The sequence below is a fragment of the Callithrix jacchus genome, chromosome 5 (assembly GCF_049354715.1).
Source record: "Callithrix jacchus isolate 240 chromosome 5, calJac240_pri, whole genome shotgun sequence".
In the NCBI taxonomy this organism is placed as follows: domain Eukaryota; kingdom Metazoa; phylum Chordata; class Mammalia; order Primates; family Cebidae; genus Callithrix; species Callithrix jacchus.
Window position 1 is genome coordinate 11,054,942 of NC_133506.1, and position 26,110 is coordinate 11,081,051.

At 39.4% G+C, this 26,110-nt stretch overlaps 1 protein-coding gene across 1 annotated transcript in view; it reads left to right on the forward strand.

Moving 5' to 3' along the window:
- Positions 1-26,110, forward strand: part of ATRN (attractin) — a 170,146-nt gene that overhangs the window by 76,620 nt on the left and 67,416 nt on the right. The window contains exons 11-18 of the mRNA XM_002747312.6: positions 1,163-1,247; positions 10,436-10,656; positions 12,290-12,411; positions 13,282-13,420; positions 15,225-15,415; positions 18,457-18,676; positions 20,199-20,384; positions 20,959-21,192. Of these exons, the coding sequence (XP_002747358.2) occupies positions 1,163-1,247; positions 10,436-10,656; positions 12,290-12,411; positions 13,282-13,420; positions 15,225-15,415; positions 18,457-18,676; positions 20,199-20,384; positions 20,959-21,192 (1,398 nt within the window). The remainder of the gene's footprint in view (positions 1-1,162; positions 1,248-10,435; positions 10,657-12,289; positions 12,412-13,281; positions 13,421-15,224; positions 15,416-18,456; positions 18,677-20,198; positions 20,385-20,958; positions 21,193-26,110) is intronic.

Sequence of the window (26,110 nt, forward strand, 5' to 3'; positions counted from 1 at the left end):
CTATATTTATATGTCTAGTTTGGTGAAATTAAACACATTCATAATGTTATACATCTATTACCACCATCCATCTTCAGAACTTGAGCTTCATCTTTTAAGACTGAAACTCTATACCCACTGAACAGTAATCCTATTTCTTCCTTCTCACAATGCCTGGCAACCACTATTCTATTGTCTGTCTCTATGATTTTGACTATTCCAAGTCAGACATTCGTTTTTAACAGACATTTGTGTGCCAGCCACTGAGTTTGTACACTGAGAAGATCAGAGGAATAACTTAAAGCCCTTTGCCTCAAAGTGGAAGAGGTAGAGAAATGAGCAGACAATAGAATTGTATTTCAGGGTGTTTCTTGCTGCAAAGAATGTATGAGAGTACCTCTGAGTACCCGTTAAGTCATGGAGGGTACACCTTCTTGAGGAGGAGCCATCCCCTCTGGATCCCTGGGGACACTAGGTGTCAGGTAGGTGAACTTAGGCAGGACTCTCCAGGCAGAGGAAACCCATTTTGCAGAGACATATAGGTGGAAGAGTCTGGCACATATTTAGGGCTCAGAGAGTGAGACACTGAGTGTGAGGTTGGCATAGTATAGCAGCACCCAGTTGGTATTAGATCCAGAAGAGAAATTGCTAGTATGAGTCATGACAAAGGAAAATTAATCAATCTAGGGGATCTAGGAAGACTTTTTAAAAATTAGATAACATTTAAATTTTTTGCTGTTCTATTTTCTACCTGTATTTTTCCATTTTAGCTACTACATTTGAGCAAATCAATATAGAAAAAAGTGGAAAATAATTATGAAACCCATATGTTTTGTTGACATAAGCTTTGTAGAATGTAAAATTTGCTTGCTTTAAAAAACATTTTGGTGGATCAAACTGTTTGGTGGATCAAACTGGGGATAGGCAGTCGGGTGAGTGATCCAGATGTCATGGATTTTGGGTGTGTTTGGTAGTTAGAATTGCAGTATGATCCCACCTGTCTTCCATGCCCTGTTGCTCTGCTGCTGCAGCATTTTAACCCAGAAATATTGCTGTAACTGAGAAAATTGAGAGGCATGTTTTATGAAGTTCCCTTTATTGTAATCTTCTTCCCAAAGAAAATGTCAGGTCCTGTTGATTAGAAATGGTAGTCCCTTCTGAAATATGTTTTTCTTTCTCCTAGCCTGTGATCGCTGGTCAGTGCTTCCCAGACCTGATCTTCACCATGATGTCAACAGATTTGGCCATTCAGCAGTCTTACACAACAGGTAATTGGAGAAGTGCTTGCTCCTTTTCTTTTGTGTTTAAAATGAAAATGAAGTAAAGTGAATTGGAGTTACATATTATTCCCAAGATTCCTTCATCCCAGTAGATTTTTTACAAGATTATGTGGGTATAAATTTTCTGATTTATGTTTAAAATATTTGATATGGATATGAATGACCTTGAATGGCATGTTTATTGATCCGGTTTTGTTAGCACACAAGAGTGTGAGTGTGCTGTTTGATGTGGTCTGAGTGCCTGGGGCAACAAAATTTACGTGCATGTCATTGTCTTATGCCCTCTGTTATTGTTTGTGGTACTTAGGTTGTCAAGTTTCTAATAGTTGTATCTGAATCATAAGAAGTTTGGAAAAAAGGAGAGAGGGCACTTCAGATGGGGAATAAGGTGGGAGAACAGAGGTGGAGAGATTGTGAAGCTTACTATAAATCAAGCCCTTAGTGTCTGGATAATCAGAAGTCTGCAGTTCATTGCATTGTATTGCTGGAAAATGCCCTGGCCCAAACTACCAGAGCTCATCAAAAAATCGGTGCTTGGAGAAGTCTCAGTTAAATAAGGGAGTATCAGAGTGGCCACTCTATTTGTTCCTTACAGTGTGCTTTAAAGATTTTTAAGAAGTTAAGCAGTGTAATCACGTTATTAATTTTTCTCATTCAGTTTCTGTTATTATTACTGCTGTCTACTTTCCTTTTTAAAATTCTAAGCCATATAAATCCTAAGGATGTTTAAGTGTTATAATGCCTGTATCATGTTAGAATTCTTTCGGCTTTTGAGATTTCTGTTGTAATGATGAAGGACAGATGAGGTAATTTAACTTACATTAGGAAAGATGAAAGCCTGGGCATGGTGGCTCACGCCTGTAATCCTAGCATTTTGGGAGGCCCAGGCTGGCAAATCACTTGAGCCCAGGAGTTGGAGACCAGCCTGGCCAACATGGCAAAACCCCCATGTCTACTAAAAATACAAAAAAATTAGCTGGGCATGGTGGCAGGCGCCTGTAGTCCCAGCTACTCAGGAGGCTGAAGCAGAAGAATCACTTGAACTCAGGAGGCAGAGATTGCAGTGAGCCGAGATTGTGCCACTGCATCCCAGCCTGGGTGACAGAGCAAGACTCCATTTCAAAAAAAAAAAGCAAAGGTGAGAAAGTGACATATTTTGGAGATGTTGTGAAGGAAGAGTTGACATAATTTAGGAACTAGCTACTAGGAAAAAGTGCTATCTTTATAAGGTAATTATTTAGTTTTTTAGCAATGTATATGGTTTTACTATGAGAACATTTGACAGAGACTAAAATAGAGGGATATTTGGCCACCTTGATCTTTTGAAGTATTATTGTAAATCATAATCTGGAATTTCCTCAATACGGAAGTCTCTTAAAGCTTTCTAGCAAGTGCCTCTTGAGATTTTCATCTGAAATGCAGTGGGACCATTTTGTCATTGTCTTGCCTGTTGGAGCCTGGCATCAGCTGTCTTCATTTTTGTGTTCCTAGTGTTCTCCTAGCACAGGATTTGGCACATAATAAACATTTGCTAAATGGGAGGTATTATTAGTGCAGTAATAACTAGCAAACCAATGAATCTTTTATAAGACATTCTCAAGTTTTATTCGAACTCAGAGAAGAGAGAAATTGAGACTTTACCATGAAATGTAGTTTATCCGCGAGTCAAAATTGGGAATGCCTTGCCCGAGTTGTAATGTTTTTATTTTTATGTGATTCCAATGGTGTGTTTGAACCCTGATATGTGAGTATCTGTATGTGTGAGGCAGGATTGGGTAGGCAGCAGGGGACCCTGAGGGAGGCCATGTACTAAAAGGCCATAGTTTCGGTTTAATGTTATGAAATAATTTACTGAAAATAAACTTTAATTCACATTGTTTCTTCATGTTTTAAGTCAATCAACAGCATTGGGTAAGTTGTGCCTTCCTTGGTTGTCTCAGGTTTTGAGGGAGGCAGGAAGAAGGTGGAGAGATGGCTGGCAGTATGGCAGGAGATGCAGCTGTGCCTCTCCGTTGCCTGCTGCATGGGTCTCTGAGGGACTCTCCCCAGCTTTTCAGAGCCCCTGTGCAACCAGATGTATTTAAAATTTCTGAGAACACCAACTGTACTGGGAAGAGGAGGTTACTTATTTGGTTTAAGCAACAAATTAACTAGTTGAATCCAGCCTGCTTAATGTGGTAGTGAGTAAGCTGATAGCAAGGTTAAAAATGAAAACTGATATTAATTTTTTAGTTTTTGAAATCTACAGTAGATATTTCAGATTAGGCCAGGCATGGTGGCTTATGCATGTTATCCCAGCACTTTAGGAGTCCAAGGCAGGAGGATTGCTTGAGCCCAGGAGTTTGAGGCTGCAGTGAGCTATGATGGAACCATTGCACTCCAGCCTGGGTGACAGAGTGAGACCCTAACTCAAAAAAATATATATTTCAGATTATAATTTATTTTCATTATTCACAACTCTATAAAGTAACTATAAACACTGAATTTGTGAATATTGAATTATTGCTCCTAGGGGAAATACAGGGTTATGTTTCTGTAAACCTCTGATGACAACATTTTCATCAACCAGTCAGTATATATAACTTTCTTTGATGTGTGTTTCTATTTAAAAACATTTTATTTAATATATATTCTTGATTTATTAACATTGAGCTCACAGCCAACAGCACTTTAACTCATGCCTGAACAAAGCTTATGTAACACATGTATTTTCTCAGTAAGGCTCTTCACAGCCTTCTTACACTAGGCACTTCTTTATACACTTCTTACACTAGACAGCACTTCACCACTGCATGGGGGGGCCATTTTCAACAGTAAAAGCACTAACATAAGGCACAAAATGCAAACAACATGGCACTAGATACGTCATGGAAGGGACATGTTTGTAGTATGACAGTTGAAACAAGAAGGGAGAGCTTCTCCTTCTTTGACCTTAGCTGGGAATATGCATGTTTGTCAGCTCAAATTTTTTGCTGTTTTGTGCACACATGCTAGTAAATGACCATGAAACTACTGCAAGTATTGATTTTGGAGTTAGAAATGGATTTTATAAGTAGGTGAATTTGCAAATATGGAATCTATAAATATGGTCATGTGTCACTGAATGATAAGTATATGTTCTGAGAAATGCATCCTTAGGTAATTTCATCATTGTACAAACATCACAGAGTGTACTTACACAAACCTAGGCTACGCATCTAGGCAATATGGTATGGCTTGTTGCTCCTAGCTGCAAGCCTGTGCAGCATGTTACTGTACTGAATACTGTAGGTCATGATGATGCAATGGTAAGTATTTGTGTGTCCAAACATATCTAAATGTAGAGAAGGTACAGTAAAAATACAGTATGAAAGATAAAAAAATTATACACCTGTACAGGCCACTTACCATGAAGGGAGGGAGTATGCAGGACTGGAAGTTGTTCTGGGGAGGTCAGTGAGGAAGTGGTAAGTGCATGTGAAGGCCTAGGATATTACTATACACTGCTGTAGACTTTGTAAAGTCTGAACACTTAAGCTACACTATTCACTTAAGCTACACTAAATTTATTTAAAACTTTGCTTCAGTAATAAATTAACCTTAGCTTACTAGATGACAACCATCATGTGTGCCGTTCATCATTGACAGAAACATTGTTAGTGGCACCACATAAATAGATTGAGGATTGGCTGTCTTTTAAAGATTAAGACTTAATTTTTAAAACACAACCCCTATGCAGTTATCACACGTTTAAAGTTAATAATTCTTTAAACCAAGGGGTGGTGGCTCATGCCTGTAATCCCAGCACTTTGCGAGGGCCAAGGCAGGAGGATTGCTTGAGCCCTGCTGATTGCAGGAGTTCAACACCAGCCTGGGCCACACAGCAAGACCTCGTCTCTACTAGAAATACAAAAATTAGCATGGCAGCGCGTGCCTGCGTGCCTGTTGTCCCAACTACTCAGGAGGTTGAGGTGGGAGAATTGCTTGAGCCCAGGAATTTGAGGTTGCAGTGAACTATGATGGTGTTGTTGCACTCCAGCCTGGGTGACAGAGCAAGACTCCATCTCAAAAAAAAAAAAAAAAAAAAAGTTATTCTTTAGTATCTCTCAGTGTCCATTCAGTGTTTACATCTCCTAATTGTCTCATTTTTTTAAAACAATTTTAATTTGTTCAACTCAGAATCCAAATAGGATCCATGTGTTACAACTGATTAAAATGTCTCTGAAGTTTCTCTTGATCTGTAGGGTCCCCATCAATCATTTTCCCTCTTATTTGTTAAAGAAACTGGGTTGTTTGTCCTGTAGAGCTCACTGTAGTCCAGATTTTGCCTTTTTTTTCCTTTTTTCTTTTTTTGTGAAACGGAGTCTCGTTCTGTCACCCAGGCGGGAGTGCAGTAGCTCAATCTCAGCTCACTGCAACCTCCCCTTCCTGAGTTCAAGTGATTCTTCTGCCTCAGCCTCCCGAGTAGCTGGGATTACAGGCACCCACCACTATACCCAGCTAATTTTTGTGTTTTTAGTAGAGATGGGGTTTCACCACATTGGCAAGTCTTGTCTCAAACCCCTGACCTCAGGTGATCCGCCTGCCTCGGCCTCCCAGAGTGCTGGGATTACAGGTGTGAGCCACTGTGCCCGACCCAGATTTTGATTATTGTATCCTGGGCTTTCATATAACATACTGGTCTCTCTCCTAAACTTCCTACAAATTAGCTTGATCAGATTCACTTCACTGTTTTGGCAAGATCACTTCATAGGGTTGTTTCTTTTCCTTTATTTACCAATTTTCAAAAATAATGGACTGATTTCTTAGCATTGTCCAAAGGTGACAAATTAGGTGTCTTTTCAGGGGGTGGGAGACATATATCATTATGAACTCATGGATTTAAAAATATTTCATGTGTTTCGATCTATTATAGTTTGTCTTTTTATTACATTTCAAACATTTTCCATCTTTAGCCAGTGAGGGCATCTTTATGTTAGTTAGCTTTTGAGTTGATCTGCTGCTACCGCAGTCTTCCTTTCTTTTCACTATAACAAGATCTGCTAGACTCATTGTGAACATTTCTTCATCCAGACATGAAATTTGTTTTTTCTCTAAAAAGTTCTAGTTTTTAAGGGGTGAAAGGAGGGGGAAAGAATGGTATTTAGATACCCACACTCTAAGCACTAGTTGTATTCATTGCTACTGGGTGGGCCATTTGTTTCTAGGTCTTTTAAGAAGACAGGTTAAAGAGAAACTGTAGCGTTCTTGTTTTTAAAAAGGAAAATGAATTATATATGCACATTTGTGTGTTTGACGTTCTTGTTCCCTCAATAGATAAGCAGCTACAGTCTTTGAATACTTTTCTCTGCATTCCATTTTTCCCCACATGTAACAGTATATACTGAAGATCACTTCATAGAAGTATGTAGAAATTTTCCTCATTCCTTTTAACATCTGCCTAATATTTCATTATGTGGATGTACTGTAGTTTATCATATCCCCAATTGATGGACATTTGGGGCTGTTTGAGTCTTTCGCTATTGTCATTAACCCATTTATGACTAGTGTTCCATTATTGGAACACTAAGCTTGTGGGAGTTATTTATATTTTACTGCTCAAGGTCACCACCAAGATCTGAGTTTTCACAAAAAAATTTACCCTCCAGCATAAATGGGTTAATGCTGTAGTGAATAGCCTCATGTGTACTTCTTTTTATAGTTTTGGTATTCTTTGTGATAGTAGACCTCTAGAAATGTGATTTCAGGTTCAAAAAGCAAGTGCATAGTTTTGTTAGAGCTTGCCAAGTCCCGCCGTAGGCTGCACCATTTGACATGCCCAGCCATAGTATCTGAGAGTACCTGTTCCCCACCAATCCATATATTGCCAGATTTTTGCTCTTTTTTTTTTGTTGCACAACTGTAGACGATTCTTTTTTTTGTTTGTTTGTTTTTTAGAGAAGGAAAGAAAAAAAGGAGTGAAGGAGAGGAAGAAAGAGGAAGAAAAAGAGGGAGAGAGAATGGAAATGTTGCTTTATTCTAAAAAATGGGTATTAATAATGGCCAATCAATATTTCATTTAAACCTATGAGTAGGTGTGATGTGGTATTGACAAGAATGTATATTTTGTGTATTTAAAGTGGAGAGCTCTATAAATAGTTATTAAGTTTACTTGTTCCGGATCTGAGTTCAAGTCCTGGATATCCTTATTAATTTTCTGTCTCATGGAGTCTAAGTCTCTATGTATCTGGGTGTTAGAATTGTTAGCTCCTATTGTTGCACTGATCCTTTTACCACTATATCTTTGTTGCTTTAAAATCTATTTTATCAGACGTGAGAATTGCAACTCCTGCTTTTTATTTATTTATTTATTTTTGCTCTCCATTTGATTGGTAAATATTTCTCCATCCCTTTGTTTTGAGTCTTTGTATATCCTTGCATGTGAAATGGGTCTGGATGTAGCATACAGTTGGGTTTTGGCTGTATCTTTTGATTGAGGGATTTAGTCGATTTAAATTTAGGATTACTGCCATTTGATGTTAACTGGCTGTTTTATCCATTCGTTGATGTAAATTCTTCTTTATGTTGATGCTCTTTACTTTTTGGTATATTTTTAGAAAGGCTAATATTGGTTGTTTCTTTCTATGTGTAATGCTTCTTTCAGAAGCTCTTGTAAAGTAGGCCTGGTGGTAATAAAATCTCTGAGTACTTGCTTGTTCATAAAAGATTTTATTTTTCCTTCAGTTGTGAAGCTTAATTTGGCTGGATATGAAATTCTGGGCTGAAAGTTCTGTTCTTTAAGGATGTTGAATATTGGCCCCCACTCTCTTCTGGCTAGTAGAGTTTCTGCTGAAAGATCTGCTTTAAGTCTGATAGGCTTGCCTTTGTAACCTGACCTTTCTCTCTGGCTGCCCTTAGTATTTTCTCCTTCATTTCAACCCTGGTGAATCTAATGATTATGTGCCTTGGGGTTGCTCTTCTTGAGGAATATCTTTGTGGTGTTCTCTGTATTACTTGGGGTTGACTACTGACCTGCTTTGCTAGTTTAGGAAAATTTTCCTGAATAATATCCTGAAGAATATTTTCCAGCTTGGATTCATTCTCTCCGTCGCATTCAGGTACACCTATCAAACGTAAATTAGGTCTTTTCACATAGTCCCACATTTCTTGGAGACTTTGCTCATTCCTTTTTATCCTTTTTTCTCTAATCTTGTCTTCTCGTTTTATTTCATTAAGTTGGTCTTCAACCTCTGATATCCTTTCTTCTGCTTGATCAATTTGAGTGTTTAAACCTGTGCATACTTCTCGGAGTTCCCATACTGTATTCTTCAGTTCCATTAATTCACTTATATTCCTCTCTAAATTGTCTATTCTCATTAGGATTTCGTCAAACCTTTTTTCAAAGCTCTTAGTTTCTTTACATTGGGCTGCAACATGTTCTTTTAACTCACAGAAGTTTCTTATTATCCATCTTCTGAAGCCTGATTCTGTTAATGGGATGCACTCGTTCTCCATCAAGCCTTGTTCCCTTGTTGATGAGGAACTGTGATCCTCTTTAGAGGGAGAGGCATTCTGATTTTGAGTATTCTCAGCCTTTTTACGCTGGTTTCTTCTCATCATTGTAAATTTATCCAGCTGTCGTCTTTGTAATTACTGACTTTCAAATTAGGTCTCTGAGTGGACGTCCAAGTTGTTAATTCCCAGGGCCGAAATATGAGCAACCCACTGCGCTGGCCAAAACAGCGGCGTTAAGACTGATGGGCTGACTTTTCTGCCCAGGAATCTCCAGTCTGGCTTCCTTCTTGAGTCCTAATAGACGACTCTGCCTTCCCGGAGCTCCAAACCTTGGTCAGAAGGGGAACCAGTCCCGTTTACTCTGCACCAAGAGCTGTCGCGCCGAGGTGCCGGCACAACCGCTGTGCCAGCCACAAGAGTCGCGCTGGCGACTCGTGGGGCTCCTCCACTGGGAATCTTCTGCTCCGTGAGTGACAAAAATTTGTCTGAAAGTGTGGCGTCCTCTCATTCTCTGCGCTTTTCACTGGGAGCTGCAATCCTGAGATATTAGCGATCAGCCATCTTGGATCGTTCTCTCGACATTGTAAAATTTTTGTGCTTTTTTTTTAAATTTGCTAGTCTTATAGGTGAGAAATGCTACTTTAGTATATTTTTAATTTGCATTTTTCTTACACTGAAATTAGAACATCTTATATGTTTAAAGTCATTTGCATTTTTTCCCTGCAAACTGGCTAAAGCCCCCCTTTATGTTAGGGATAGTTCTTTTCCTGTGATATAAGTTGGTAAATCTTTTGTTGAGAGCATATCATTTTTTTTTTTACTTTACATATAGCATTATTTTCATGTAAAAAGTCTTTTTAGTTCATATAACCAGATTGTTCAATCTTTTTTTCTCTACCTTTTGGATTTTAAGTCATTTTTTTTTTCCACCCTCAGGTTATAGAGAAATTCACCCATTCTTCTAGTGCTCGTGTGGTTTCTTTTTTTCAGAAGGTGCTCTGATCCATGGGGACTTTATCTTGGCATATAGAGGAATAGATTCAGTTTTATCTTTTTCCATATGTTTAATAATCTTGATACTGTATAGTGAAAAGACCGTCTTTTCCCAGTCATTTAAGATGCCGCTTTTACTGTGTACCCAAATGTACATTGTGTGTGCTTTTATCTGTTAATGATTGGGCTCATTCATGAACCAGTATTTGGTACATTTTTATTTTTAATATTAAATGAAGATACAGAATTGCTGTTTAGCATTAAAAGATGTTAGCATATTCTGACAACTAAAATTTTCCAGGAACTCATGGTTAAAAGTCACCAGGCTATCATGAGAACTTTTTAATACAGTAACTGTGAAGAGTAGGCAGCTTATTGGAACTATTCTGGGTGATTATAGGCCAGGATGAAAAGATGGAATTTAGAAAGGAAGGGAATAAGAATGGTTTTTAAGACCTTGAAAGATAATTTATGTAAGATTTGTTTGAAAATTGTCTGTAAAAAGTGGATTACGGTAGCTGGATGTGGTGGCGTGTTCCTGTAGTTCCAGCTACTTGGGAGGCTGAGGCGAGAGGATCTCTTGAGCCCTAGAGTTTGAGACCAGCCTGGGCAACAGAGTAAGACCCTGTCTCTTAAAAAAACAAAAAAGTATAGCTTGCAATTGTTATCTAAGTCTCTGGTAAATTTCTTCTCTCCCTTTTTCCTCTTAGCACCATGTTTGTGTTTGGTGGTTTCAATAGTCTCCTCCTCAGTGACATCCTGGTATTCACCTTGGAACAGTGTGATGCACACCGGAGTGAAGCCGCTTGTTTAGCAGCAGGACCTGGTATCCGGTGTGTGTGGGACACAGGGTCGTCTCAGTGTATCTCATGGGAGCTGGCAACTGATGAACAAGAGGAAAAGTTAAAATCAGAATGTTTTAACAAAAGAAGTATGTTTTTTTCCTCTATTTAGATTTTAATTAATTTGAGACCTCATTTTATCTGAATTATGAAGGAACTTAGCATTTGTACACTTTTTGTGTTCTCCTTATTATCCAAAATTATTCAGTGATAACTTGTACAAAGCATTGCTGGATATTTGAAAATTGGTTTGTAAACATCTCGGATGGGAACATGCCATATGGCTCCTAGAAGGTCTGTGAATGATGAAGACATAACCTTCTTGGCATTGCATAGGCTTTGCCTACTGACTCCAGATCCTGGCTGCAGTTGCTCTGAGGCAGTGCCATCTGGCAGAACTTTGTTTTTGATGATGGAAATGTTCTGTGTCTGGACTATCCCAATATTGTAGCCGCTATCCACATGGGGTATCAAATACTCGAAATGTAGCTAGTGTGACTGAATAACTGAATTTTTAATTTAATTTTAATTTAAAAAACATTTGTGACTACTGGCTACTATCTTGGATACAGATCTATCATTAAGGATGAAATCAGGAGAGTCAGCCCAGAAAAGCCATGTTGAAGTAAATTGTTTTGGTAGAGAGAAGGAGAGCTGCTGTCCTTGCAGAGTATTTTTGTCTAGCTTCTCTAGTTGGATACATATCAAGACAGACAGTTACTGAGGATGGGCAGTGATCTCTCTTCTAGAACCTCCCCTCATGGTTTCCAAGCTGGTTTCTTCCTTCTGCCTGCTTTGTTTCCTGTCCTATATTGCTGACACATAGAGAACAATACAATACAGTGAAGTGATGTATAAAAAAGTTCTATTTTATTTTATTTTGAGACAGAATCTCACTCTGTCGCTCAGGCTGGAGTACAGCAGTACAATCTCAGCTCACTACAACCTCTGCCTCCCAGATTCAAGTGATTCTCATGCCTCAGCCTGTAATCCCTGAATAGCTGAGATTACAGTCACCTGCCACCAAACCCAGCTAATTTTTGTATTTTTAATAGAGACGGGAGTTTCACCATGTTGGCCAGGCTGGTCTTGAACTCATGACCTCAGGTGATCCGCCCACCTCGGCCTCCCAAAGTGTTGAGATTACAGGTGTGAGCTATTGTGCATGGCCAGAAAATTCTTTAAAAGTAAGAATGTTTTCTCTGTAAGATATTTATTTACACCAATTAATTTAAAATATGTTGGCTGAATTTCTTATTAGTAGAATTGGTGTTGCAGTTAACTTGAGAGTTATGATGCGTAGAAGCAGCTTTCATTCCTGTGCCCAAATTAGCCTTGCATTTATAACTAGGTCTCCTACAATATTTTGGCTCCTGGGCGGTTTTGATGTTCATTATATTACTAGTTGATTTTTTTTTTTTTTTTTTGGAACGAAAAGTATTCAAAGAACCAGAATTTACTTTTATTATATCTTATAGTTGTTAAATCAACCTATTCTTGTTTTTACTTTCTGTGTACTTCTTTTTTTTTGGGTCAAAACTATTTCTTTAGATCGTCTATTTCTAAATATTATTTTTAACCAGAACATACCAAATATATTTTTCTGCTAATTTCACTCTTCATTTTACTTCTTAATGATTGTTACAATTTTTTTTAACTTCCAGTCTCTGGTTGTGCTCAACTGAAGCTGTCCACGTTGATGAGGTTTTCTTTTCTTTATAGCTCTTGACCATGACAGATGTGACCAGCACACAGATTGTTACAGCTGCACAGCCAACACCAATGACTGCCACTGGTGCAATGACCATTGTGTCCCAAGGAACCACAGCTGCACAGAAGGCCAGGTCAGAGACTGTTTCTTAAAGATTTCAGAGAAATCCTAATGTGTCATAGGTTCAGCTTTTATAGTGTATGTGATATAAATAATGGCTCAGAGTTATTTTTCAAACAGGTTTAGATTTGGATTTTATTATCCCTGAGTTTTTCCTTTAGGAAGAGATGCTCTATACATCTTAATTCCAAGGGTCCTACTAGCCCTGGGGATTTGTGTGTTTTAGAAGAAGGTAAGACTGTTGTCCCTGGGCATGGCCGTGATTAAGTACTGGATCCTTGATTCGAGGCATCTAATAGTGACCTCACTTTATCAGTGCTAGGTTTTGGTAGCAAGTGTGGGCTTGAGACTGAGAGTGAGTCAGAGATATAGCGGCCCATATTGAACTGTGGAAATGACAGACTGCAGAATCTCCTTGTCATATCTTGGTTTGGCATAACTTCACTGCCTATCCTATATAGATTTTTTAATTGAAGTTATAAGATGACCCAGGCTTTTATAGTTTTTGACAGCTTTCAAGACTTTTTCTGTCAATCTCCTGCAGTTCTTAAAATAGAAAACTTTCAGACTTTTGAAGGGAGCATTTGAAAATAGCAAGTTCAACATTCCCATTTTACAGATGACCAGGTTGAGGTATGGTATTTAAAAGAGTGAGCTGCGTCCTTGCCAGTTAAAAACATGTCCTTGAGCAGAACATTCCATTGCACTATTCCTACTGCAGAGCTGCTGCATCTTATTTGCTTACTTATTTATTTATCTATCTCTCTATTTATTTGCGGTTTGCTTCCTCAATTAGATTTTGTTGTCTATAGTATCCTGTTGGTCCTCACTGTAAGTTCTCTCCGTGGATACAAGAGAAAAGCTTTTGTCCACTGTGTTTTAGATCTCCATTTCCAGGTATGAGAATTGCCCCAAGGATAACCCCATGTACTACTGTAACAAGAAGACCAGCTGCAGGAGCTGTGCCCTGGACCAGAACTGCCAGTGGGAGCCCCGGAATCAGGAGTGCATTGCCCTGCCTGGTAGGCCTTGCAGGGTCATCTTGGTGTGTGTGGGTCCAAGACTTCACCCCACTTCCCCCAACACTATGCAGCCTAGGTTGAACCTAGCAAAGGGGAAAAGCTAGTTCTGTGCATTCATCCCCCACACCAGTACGATGAGGTTTTTTGTTTTTAACTAAAATGCACTTCTTAAGTATTTGCTCCTATTGTCCTTTGAAATAAAGTGAAACATCCTTCACTGCTCTGGAGAATTGAGTGACAGCTTGGTTTTGTATCACTGAGCTGGCTCCTTTCCTCTTCCTCATCCACCTTTGATAACCTGGGACTAGAACACAATGTCTCAGCAGCCAGTCTGCTGAGCACTTTATGGAGAGTACTTCTTATTAACCACTTGGATTTGGTTGTTGGCACCTGCTCATGGGCCTCCTCTCAGAAGGACAGAATAGATACTTCCATCAGCAGCACCTTCTTGGGGTATCTCCAGCCCTGAAAACCTCAACACATGCTACTTCTGAGGTTCAGGATAATGAGTTCAGGGCCTGAGACCAGCCAGCCGTGACCAAACCACTGTGATATATTTGTTCAACCGGGATGATCCAGGAAGGGGCATTCCCTTGACTCTGCACAACATCTGAGCATGTTCAGGGAAGTTGGCTTGGACTATGCCCTTTTTTAATGTCCCTTGGAAGTTTTTGATTCAGCTTGTAGAGTGGGACTTTTTCTTTATCTCAGTGTGTCTTAAACTTTAATGTGTAGGAAAACACCTGGGAATCTTGCTAAAAGGCATATTCTGGTGCAAGCGTGGGGTGGGGCCCAGAGTGTGCATTTTATCTAGTCGACAGTGCTACACTGTAAGGAGCAAGTCTTTGTCTGTTCCTAAATAATCTCTTTCCCGGCCAGGCATAGTGGCTCACGCCTGTAATCCAAGCACTTTGGAGGCCAAGGTGGGCAGATCACCTGAGGTCAGGAGTTCAAGACCAGCCTGACCAACATGGTGAAACCCTGTCTTTAGAAAAAAAAATTTTTTTCTAATAAAAGAAGAATGATTTAATTAAAAAAAAAAGTAAAGAAAAACATTTAAAAAAAGAAAAAAATAATAATCTCTTTCCCATGCCACCTTTCATTTATCTCAGTGCCTGTTTCTATTAATGAGCGTTGTTGATGTCTCCAAGGTACTTTGGTTCTGGTGAAGTTGCTTTGTTCTTTCACTGTCTTCCAGGAAGCATTCATAACTTCTGTGCAGTACCTTGTGTGGGTTCAGGATGATCACAGGTGGCAGATTACAAGCCTGCCTTGTATGCTATAGCCATATTACTTAGGTTGTGTCCCAAAAAGGGCCATGTTACCTTGCTTTTGGGATGCTTTGTACACTTGATTGTACCTTCCACCTGATCAGATGAAAACAGTGCAGCTTTTGGAGACTAAGATTTATTAATTCCTCAATTCATTTCCATTCTTGCAGTTTTTACCTGAGCCTTTCAGTATGCATATTCATTTGTCTGCTCTTCACTTAGGATTTTAGTTTTCTAATTTTTCTTCAGAAGGAGGTATACCAGTCTAATACTGGCACCAAATTGGTGTTTTCCTCTAAGATACCGGAGAAGTGACCTCAGTGCTTTTTAGAATCCAGGAGATATGACTAGTAAACATTTTAAATTCTTTTATTCTGCATTTGGTCCTTAATAATGTGTCAGAGGCTCCCACATCCTAATGAAGTACCTGAAATTTAAATTAGAAAGGCCATTTTGGTATTCAGTAATTTGAACTTAGTAGTTTTGTCTGATTTCTAAAACTTTCTTTTTTTCTCTTCTCCCCTTAATGAAAGAAAATATCTGTGGCATTGGCTGGCATTTGGTTGGAAACTCGTGTTTGAAAATTACTACTGCCAAGGAGAATTATGACAATGCTAAATTGTTCTGTAGGAACCACAATGCCTTTTTGGCTTCTCTTACAACCCAGAAGAAGGTAGAATTTGTTCTGAAACAGCTGCGAATAATGCAGTCATCTCAGAGCATGGTGAGTTAAAATTCTCAAATTGAAGTTTCCAATATTCACCTTTCTACCAAGGGCATGACTGCAGCTTGCATGTGGAAGGCTGTGGACATGTGTGATGTGCTCGGCAAGAGGAAGAATGTTGGCAAATGCAGCCTGAGGGACTGTGGGGCTGCGCTGTCAGAGTCTCTTCCTCTAATGCCTTGTTTATCTGGAAGTTTTTAATACTTTGTATATATAAGATCTGTGAATAATTATATGGGGGATGAATTCTAACATGTATATGTGCACATACTCTGGTAACGTCAGTAGATGACTTCATACCTGTTTTACCTCGATTCTGCTAGGGGAGTAGGGAGAGGTCACTGCTAATTAGCTAGGTTGGATTAAGCCACCTGAGTTCCTTGGAGTTAAGGTATTGTAATAGTGCATAATACTGTATAATTACCACTAATAAATGTGCATCTCCTTGGGTTTTTAATAGCTCAGCCATCTCAGAACAAGAGAGCACCTTCATGTCAAGAGTTTCTGAGCTCAGAAAGGCTCAGGTTCTCTTCCTGTCCACCTGGTGCTCTCAGGCGGCTTACAGTCATTATTGCATGATCACATTTTGTCATTTTTTGTCTGGAGTCATAAACTGTGATTCTGCCCTCAGTTAAGTAGACTCATAGAACAAAGCTCCTTTAGCAGTGTCAGCTGTGGTACAGAAATGTTTAGTGTAAATGTTCTTGTCAAGCAGGGAGGAGTTGAGGACACACTTCCTTGGGTACAGCCTTCTTCATGTGAAGGTTTGGAAATGTGGCCTGGGTCTTCGCTGTGTTAGCCTCTGTGTGCTGCCTATAGGGCCATTCTGAGACTGGTAGGAGGTGCCCTGGATTTACTTTTCTCCAATTAGTCCCTTTTTTCAGTGTGACTTTGATAGGGTATGGACATTTAAACATTGATGATGGATTCTTAGTGTGTTTACCTCAGGCTACCGTGAACACACTTGATATTTCATAATATTTTGATAGCTTTTTCAGATTTCAGAATCTCCATTGGAGACTGTTGCTGTTGTTTATCTTCCCACCTCCAAATGTGGGTCTCTTTCAGCATTCCATCCTTGTCTGGCAGCTGACCTTTCCTATAGTCATTCACTCTCACAAAAAATGTTTGGCGTCCAGCTTTGCTCATTACCCTGGCATCTCTAACAATGACTCTTGAGTCCACAGAAGCTAGAAAGGTTCAACCAGGTGGCCACAGATATACTTCTAGTACCTTTTTCTCTCTTCCTTAGGTTTTTCTAACTCTAAATGTTTCCGGGTATTCTAATCTGCGGTGGCCACATTTGTGAAACAGAAATTCACAGTCTTAATGACAAGACTGACAGACGAGAGAGAACTGAAGTGTAATGTCCTTCCACAGCTATACCACTAGATGTACCCAGTCAGTACAGCCCAGATTTTTATGGAAAAGCAAGGGTACCCAGCCTAGCCTTTAGTACAGTTACTGGCTGGTAGGAAGCTGTAAGAAGGTGACCCCTGAAGGTAAGAAGGAGTGAATTAGGATGTCAAAGAGGGAACGACTTCCTGTGCATTAATTTTTGCCCCAATGTGTGAGATGTAGAGGGAGATGATTAAGGGAATGGCTCTTTGAATGAGCTGCAGGTAAGTTTGCATGGCTGGCTGCAGGCTGGATGGGATGGGATTGTTATAGGTGGGCCTCAAGAAGGGACCAAGGCCAGACCCTGAGAGGCTGTGGCTACAAAAGAAATGGAATTGGATTTTATCATGAAGGCAAAAAAATTATTGAAGGGCCTTTAAAAAGTATTTTTAATTTTCTTTCTTTCTTTTGGAACTATTTTTTTATTTTAGGTCTTCAATTAGGCATGTATATGTTTTCCTCTCAAAAATGGAAATAGGCCAGGTGTGGTGGCTTATGCCTATAATGCCAGCACTTTGGGAGGCCAAGGCAGGAGGATTGTTTGAGCCCAGGAGTTCAAGACTAGCCTGGGCAACATAGGGAGACCCCATCTCTACAAAAAGCTTTTTAAAAAAATTAGCCGGGCATGGTGGCACTTGCCTGTAGTTCCAGCTACTTGGGAGGCTGAGGCAAGAGGGTTGCTTGAGTCCAGGGGTTTGAGGCTGCAGTGAGCCATGATCATGTCATTGAACTCCAGCATAGGCAACAGAGCAAGACCCTGTCTCAAAAGAAAACAAAGAGTGGGGGAGATACAGTATATCTTTTGTTTTATAACTACCAAAATTAGGAATACTTACCATTTCTGGGCTAAACTTTATATTTTGATTTTTAAAACTTTTTAAAAATTGCAATGAGAAGGAAATTTCAGAAAAGCAGAAGGCAGACTATCCCAGGTGTCACTGTCTTATTATTCCCTGTAAAATCCAGTGCGGTTGAATGGATAAAGCAAATGTGGTATAAGTTGAATATCCCTTATCTAAAATGCTTGGGACAAGGAGTGGTTTGAATTTTCAAATATTTTCATTATACTAACCAGTTCAGCATCCCTTATCTGGAAATCCAAAGTGTTCTGATGAACATTGTCCTTCAGCATCGTTGGCACTCAAAAAGTTTTAGATTTTGGAGGGTTTCGGATTTTGGATTAGGGATCCTCAGCCTGTGTTTGGGGATAGCCTCATAGCATTTGTCATAGGATATCGACATTTTGGAACTTGATCATTGCTCTGCTATAATTTCTGGGAATTTTTTGATGTATTATCTTCTCTGAGCTACATTTTTATCCTTTATAGTATGGCCATATTGAAGTGATGATCTATCCTAATCTACCACGGCTGAGTCAAGGGTTAGAGAGGTTTTCCTGTGTCTGTGGGGTATACTTGGTGATTATTAGAAGCTTGTTTTGGTCAAGATGTTGGTATTCAGGCCATGCATGGTGACTCATGCCTATATTCTCAACACTTTGGGAGGCCGAGGTGGGAGGATTGCTTGAACTCAGGAGTTTGAGACCAGCCAGGGAAACATGGCAAGACTCCATCTCCAGATTTAAAATAAATAAATAAATAAGATGTCAGTTGTATTCATGGTTGTGTCTCTTTTGCCTTTAGTCCAAGCTTACCTTAACCCCATGGGTTGGCCTTCGGAAGATCAATGTGTCCTACTGGTGCTGGGAAGATATGTCTCCATTTACAAATAGTTTACTACAGTGGATGCCATCTGAGCCCAGTGATGCTGGATTCTGTGGAATTTTATCAGAACCCAGTATTCGGGGATTGAAGGCTGCAACCTGCATCAACCCACTCAATGGTAGCGTCTGTGAAAGGCCTGGTAAGTTCATGGGTGAATTAGGTGCTATTCAGAGTTTATCGTGAGAGAAACCATAGGAGGCATAGGTCATTGATGAGATGTGTGAAAGTAGTCAGATAACAGATGAAGTATTCGTTTCAGTCATGCAAAACAGAGTATAACCCAGATTTCAGAAGCAGAAAGAAATAATCTGGGACTCTGAATAGTTTTAATTATAAGCAAAACCAAAAATAACTAACACTACTCAAAGAAACTAATATTCTAATTAACAATGAGATTGATAGGTTTATTGACCAGAAAAAGTATTGAGAATTGCTCTGAAAGGCAAATTTATTGGTGTTGGCAGAAAAATGCTGTGGAAGAAAAAACAAAAAAAAGGAAAATAAAAAGAAAAGATTAGTAAAGCAAGCAATTCACTACAGGGACAGTGTTTAGAAAGATAGTGTCAACAGGGAGAAAAATGATGAGAGCAGTTCTGTGACCGAGGGTGGAAGCAACCCAGAACTGTGTGGGAGCTGTGGGAGAGTACTGAGCAGACAGACACTTGGAATAGTTTCACAGCATTCAGTCTCTGGGCTGCATTTCAGCTAACTAGAGGCAGGCCGGGTAACCACTGCAGCATGTAAACAACCCAAAATGAGCCTCCTCCTCCTGCAGAGGGACTCACAAGCAGTTGGTGGAATTGTGGGTTATTTTGAGAGGCTCGACTCCATTTGCATTGTGTCCAGTTTTGGGGAAGTACTCTTATTTGTCTGAGGAATACAGACCTGTAGAAGAGAATTCATACCATCATAGAAGTCACCTTAAAATATGATTTCTAAACTTCTCTAGGGGAGCTGCCCAGCAGGCTATCAGAATTCTGAATACTGTGGTGAATTTAATGAATGCTGGGATCCTTCTTCCCTCCAAAATTGCAAATGTAATATTTTACATATTCAAGTGGATTGTAAAACCCCTAAAGTTCATCCTGTGTCCCCAAATTCTAAGGGGCTTACAACCCTACTTTTATGGAAAGATTCACTGTTTCCTCATCTTTGTCTTTAATGCTTTAAGAAAATTCATTTTTTCTGCAAGTGTATAAATGCACTTGACTAAACAGCACCGGATGACTTTTACTGTTTTCTATTTTCTTTCACTTAATTGATTTCATGGCATACTAATGGATCGTCACCCACATTTGAAAAGTCTTGGCTGGGTGCATTGGCTCACACCTGTAATCCTAGCGCTTTGGGAGGCTAAGGCGGGCAGATCACAGGGTCAGGAGATCGAGACTGTCCTGGCTAACACGGTGAAACCCTGTCTCTACTAAAAATACAAAAAAGTAGCCAGGCATGGTAGCATGTGCCTGTAGTCTCAGCTACTCAAGAGGCTGAGGCAGGAGAATCACTTGAACCTGGGAGGTGGAGGTTACAGTGAGCTGAGATCACACCACTGCACTCTAGCCTGGGTGACAGAGCAACACTCTGTCTCAAAAAAAGAAAAGTCTTTGACCTTAGCAGACATGTTGGGAGCTCTAAGTGTCTCTCTTGGGTTTCATTCCCAGCAAACCACAGTGCCAAGCAGTGCCGGACTCCGTGTGCCTTGAGGACAGCGTGTGGAGAGTGCACCAGTGGCAGCTCTGAGTGCATGTGGTGCAGCAACATGAAGCAGTGTGTGGACTCCAATGCCTACGTGGCCTCCTTCCCTTTCGGCCAGTGTATGGAGTGGTATACGATGAGCAGCTGCCCCCGTAAGTGAAAAAGGGAGCCCTCGGCACTCATACATGCCCTCTTTGTAGGCAACAACTCTGCCATGGGGCAATGCTCTCAGCCTCTGAATGTTTTAAAAATAAAACTGGACATGACCTCTGCTCAAACCTGTCCAGAGATTGCCATCAAGACATTGCTGCCTGACAAGACCCTTCATACAGAATCGGGTACATTGACACAGTAAATAAATGTAGGGTAGATCACAAAGTACAGAAATAACTTGCCTAACTTCAGTGCCATATTGCTCAGTCCATGTAATATCTCCATATCTGAGTTTCCTAATTATTGTAAAGTAAATGTTTTCCAGTAGATAACCTCTAAGGTTTCTTTTGCCTTCAGCTTCCTGGGATTGAGGGAAGAGGAGGGGTAGTCTCTGTTATGTACTGGGCAAAGTACTGGGCTCTTTAAATTCATTCATTATCTCTTTTAAGTGATCAAGACAGAATAGGTTTTTTGACTCATGCCAGTTGAATAGTCTGTTAAAGAAAAATGTAATTTAAATACAGTGAATTCAGATCTACCTGTGATAGTCAATTGCAACTTTTTTTTTAATAGCTGAAAATTGTTCAGGCTACTGTACCTGTAGTCATTGCTTGGAGCAACCAGGCTGTGGCTGGTGTACTGATCCTAGCAATACTGGCAAAGGAAAATGCATAGAAGGTTCCTATAAAGGACCAGTGAAGATGCCTTCGCAAGCTCCTACAGGAAATTTCTATCCACAGCCCCTGCTCAATTCCAGCATGTGTCTGGAGGACAGCAGATACAACTGGTCTTTCATTCACTGTCCAGGTAAGATGCCTTGCATATCCAAATTCAAGTGTTTCGCTACTTATTTATGAAGAATAAAACCTTGAAAGCTGTGTTGTGTATATGTGGCTCCCTCCCCTTTGCCCTTCCTCTTCCTCTTAACGGTTGGTATAGGAAGGAATTGACCAGAAGCTGGTCCAAGGCCTGACCTGGACCTGCTGGGCGTGGTGGTGGGTTCCTAAGAAACCAATTCTGAGAAATTACCTTTGATTTGGACTTAAGTGACCACTCAGCAATGTATTTGTGGACGTCTAGAACAATTGGGAGAGGCTGGGAAGGTGCGAAGACTCCTCAGAGATAAGTGGGCAAGAACTTCTCTAAGAGCCTGTCAGACAGAGCCATTGACAACAGGGCTCTTGAGGACTTTGTAAGGGAAAGGCCACTGTAAACAAAGGTAAAAGGCAAGAGACAGACTGGGAGAAAATACCTGCAGTGTATGTAACAACTGATGATCATCCAAAATATATAAATTCCCACTGTCCAGGGAAAAAATAAAAAGCTAAATGTCTACCCAACAGAAAAAGTGGTTACTGGGGATAACGAAGCCTTTCTCAGAAAAGGAAATAGAACAGGAAAATGTAAAATAACACCAGAAACCAGTTTTTTTGTCTACTAAACTGGATCAAATTTTCCATGTTCCCTTTTTTCCATACTAAGATTTAGGGGATCTACAATTCTGTTTTTAATCTACTAAGAGTTAACTTTTAATGAAATATTTAAATCTGTGCTTTTCCGTTAATATCAAGAATATATCTTGTAAAATAACAGCATAGACAATGGGAACAAATATTTACAAATTATATCTCTAGTCAGAATCTAATGTCCAGAACACATAACTCTTAAAACTCAACAATAAAAAGACAACCCAATTAAGAAATGGATAAAGGATTTAAATAGACATATGTCCAGAGAAGAAATACAAATGGCCAATAAGCACATGAAAAGATATTCACTGTCATTCATCATTAGAGAAATGCAAGCCAAAGCCACAATGAGTTACCATTTTACACCCACTGAGATGGCTATAATAAAAAAAAACAGGTCATAACAATTATTGGCAAGGATATGTAGAAATTGGAACTCTCATGCATTGCTGCAAGTTGGCAGGTCCTCAAAAAGTTAAATATAGAGTTATCATATGCCTAGCAATTTTACTTCTAGGTACATACCCAAGAAAATTGAAAACATATGTCACCCAAAAACTTGTATATAAATGCTCATGCTCATAGCATCATTCTCATGGCATCATGCTGAAAGCAGCATTATTCATAATAAGCAAAAGCGAAAACAACCCAAATACCTATTAGCTGGCTAGTGGATGAACAAAATGTTGTCCGTTCATACAACGTAGTATTATTTGGCAAAAAAAGGAATGAAGTACTGACATATTTTCTGACATAGATTACCCTAGAAAAACATGCTATGTAAAAGAAGCCAGGTGCAAAAGATTATGCATTGCATGATGCCATTTATATGAAATTTCCAAAGACAGAAGGTGGATGTTTAGTGGTTTCCTAGGGCTGCCTGTGGAAATGAAGAATAAAACGTTTTCCAGAGTAGCTGCACCATTTTATATTCTCACCAACATCGTATGAAGGTTCAGATTTTTCCATGTTCTTGGCAACACTTGTTATTGACCATCTTTTTAATTAAAACTGTTCTAGTGGATAAGAAATGACATCTCATTGTTTTGATTTGTATTTTCCTGATAACTAATGAAACCGAATATCAACTTCATTCGTTAGCCTTTTGTATATCTTCTTTGGAGAAATATTTATTCAAATTCTTTGCCCATTTTTCAGTTGTATTGTCTTTTTGTTATTGAGTTGTAAGAATTCCTTATGAATTCTGAAGTCCCTTATTGGATATCTTATTTGCAAATGTTTTCTCTTGTTATATGGGTTTCTTTTCACTTTCTTAATACACCTTTTGAAATCAAAAGTTTTTGGTTTTGATTAAGTTTCATGTATCAGTGTTTTATTTTATCCCATGTGCTTTTCAGTATTGTATCTAGAAAATAAGTGCCCAAGTAAATCAAGATCACATAGATTTGCTTCTAAGTTTTCTTTGAAAAGTTTCATAGATCCATTTTGAGTTAATTTTTCTGTATGATGTGAGGTAGGGATCCAAACTCTCTTTTTGCTTGTGGATGTGGTCCCTGCACCATTTGTTGAAAATACTTCTTTTTAATTATTGAATTTTCTTGGAACATTTGTTGCAAATCAGTTGACTGTGAATCTGAGAACTTATTTCCAAGTTTTCATTTCTGTACTGTTGTCCTCTGTTTCTCCTTTTGCCTGTATTACACTGTTTTGATAACTGTGGTTTCATGTAAGTTTTGAAATTGTGAAGTCTAAGTCCTTCACCTTTCTTCTTATTTTACAAGACTGTAATAGCTATTCTGGGTTTCTTGCATGTCCATATTAATTTTAGGTTGAGCTTGCCATTTTCCGTAACAACAAAAAGTCAACTGGTTTGAAAAGGTTTGCATTGAGTCAGTTGACCAATTTGGGATGTATTGCCTGTTTGTTTGTTTGTTTGTTTATTGAGACAGGGTCTCATTCTGTCACCCAGGCTGGAATGCAGTGGTGCTGTCTTGGCTCACTGCAACTCCACTTTCCCAGGTTCAAATGATTCCCCAGCCTTGGCCTCTCTAGTAGCTGGGAATATAGACGTAGCCAACACAGCTAATTTTTGTATTTTTTTAGAGACAGGGTTTCATCATGTTGCCCAGGCTACTCTTGAACTCCTGAGCTCAAAGCAATCCTCCCACCTCCACCTCCCAAAGTTCTGGGATTATAGGTGTGAGCCACCATGCCTGGCCCTTGCCATCTTAACAAGTTAAATCTTCCAGCCTATGAACCTGGGATTTCTATTTACCTCTTTACTTTCTTTTAGCATTATTTTATAGTTTTCAGTGTACATCATTGTTTTGTTCCTCTTTTAGGGGAAAATAATTCAGTCTTTATTAAATATGATACTGGTTTAGATTTGTTTTAATACATGCCCTTTATTGGGTTGAGAAGGTTTCCTTCTATTGTAGTTTTTTGAGGGTTTGTATAATGAATGAATACTGGATTTTGTCAAACACTTTTTCTGTGTCTATTTAGAGGATCATGCAATTTTTTTTCTTTATTCTATTAATACTATGTATTGCATTAATTAAGAATGTTAAACCAGTTTTGCATTCCTCAGATAAAGCCCATTTGGTCATGATGTGTACTCCTTTTTAAGCTGCTGTTGGATTCCATTTGCTAGTTGGGGATTTTGTGTCTATATTCATGAGGGGGATATAAGTTTGTGGTTTTCTTCTTTTGTAATTACTATCTGACTTTCATAGCAGGGTAGTACTGGCCTGCTAGAGTAAGTTGGAAAATATTCCTCCTCCTCTGTTTACTGGGAGTTTGTCGAGGATTATCATTAATTCTTCTTTAGATGTTGATGGAATTCACCAGTGAAATCAAATGGGCCTGGGCTTTTTTTTTGTGGGAAATTTTTTAATGATTAATAAGTCATTATAGATGTATTTAGATTTTCTTTTTCGGAGTGAGTCAGTTTTATTAATCTGTGTTTTTCTAGAATTTGTCTATTTCATCTCGGCAGTCAAATTTGTTAACATACAGTTCATAGTATTTTCTTGCAGGTCGCTCTTAAGCAATATGTAGTCTCCTATTTAACCTGCTAAAGATTTTTTTTCTGTCTTATTTGGTTTTATTTATTCTTTTACATTTTGCAAGGGCTCTAAATATTGTGAGTTTTTTTTTTTTTTTTGCTTGCTCTCTTATATTGTGTATGCAATAATTTAAGCCTTGTTGAATGTACTAAAACTCATATTTTTTGCCTGTAATCCCAGCACTTTTGGGAGGCCGAGGCGGGTGGATCACAAGGTCAAGAGACCGAGACCATCCTGGTCAACATGGTGAAACCCCGTCTCTACTAAAAATACAAAAAATTTAGCTGGGCATGGTGGCGCATGCCTGTAATCCCAGCTACTCAGGAGGCTGACGCAGGAGATTGCCTGAACCCAGGAGGCGGAGGTTGCGGTGAGCCGAGATCGTGCCATTGCACTCCAGCCTGGGTAACGAGTGAAACTCCATCTCAAAAAAAAAAAAAAAAGAAAAAAATTCATATTTTTCATTCTCATATTTCTTGCATTAACCCTTCCTTCAGGATTTGTTGCTGTGTGTATTTATCCTGGTGGTATTTGGAGATTGAGAATTTTCTTGTACTGATTAATCCTCAAGATTAATTTGTATTAATAACTAAATGCGTAGATCTGTCAATATTGGCCAGTGGTTGGGTGTGCTGAGCTGTTGTGAAAGTATGGTATGATGTCCTGGAAGACTAGCATGCCACCTCAGGACACTCGAGCTCTGGTCCACTCGGACTGTTGTTGACTGGTTTGTGCTCCTCCCTTATTGGAAGAAGGATGGAGCAATGGACCCGGGTGCCTGGGTGCATTTACATGTTCCTGGGTGTGCTAAGTGCCTCCCAGCCTTAGGTGGTAGGGCCACCTAAAGATAGCTGGCACATTGCCTTGAGTTTTCTTTATTTCTCTTTTCTTTTTTTCTTTCTTCCTTTTTCTTTTTTTGAGATGGAGTTTCATTCTTGTTGCCCAGGCTAGAGTGCATGGCGCTTTCTCGGCTCACTGCAACCTCTGCCTCCTGGGTTCAGGGGGTTCTCCTGTCTCAGCCTCCCGAGCTGCTGGGATTACAGGCACCTGCCACCACCCCTGGCTAATTTTTTGTGTTTTTAGTAATGATGGGGTTTCACCATGTTGGTCAGGTTGCTCTTGGACTCCTGACCTCAGGTGATTCATCCACCTTGACCTCCCAAAGTGCTGGGATTACAGGCGTGAGCCACTGCACCCAGCCAAGTTTTCTTCTTTCAAACACTTAAA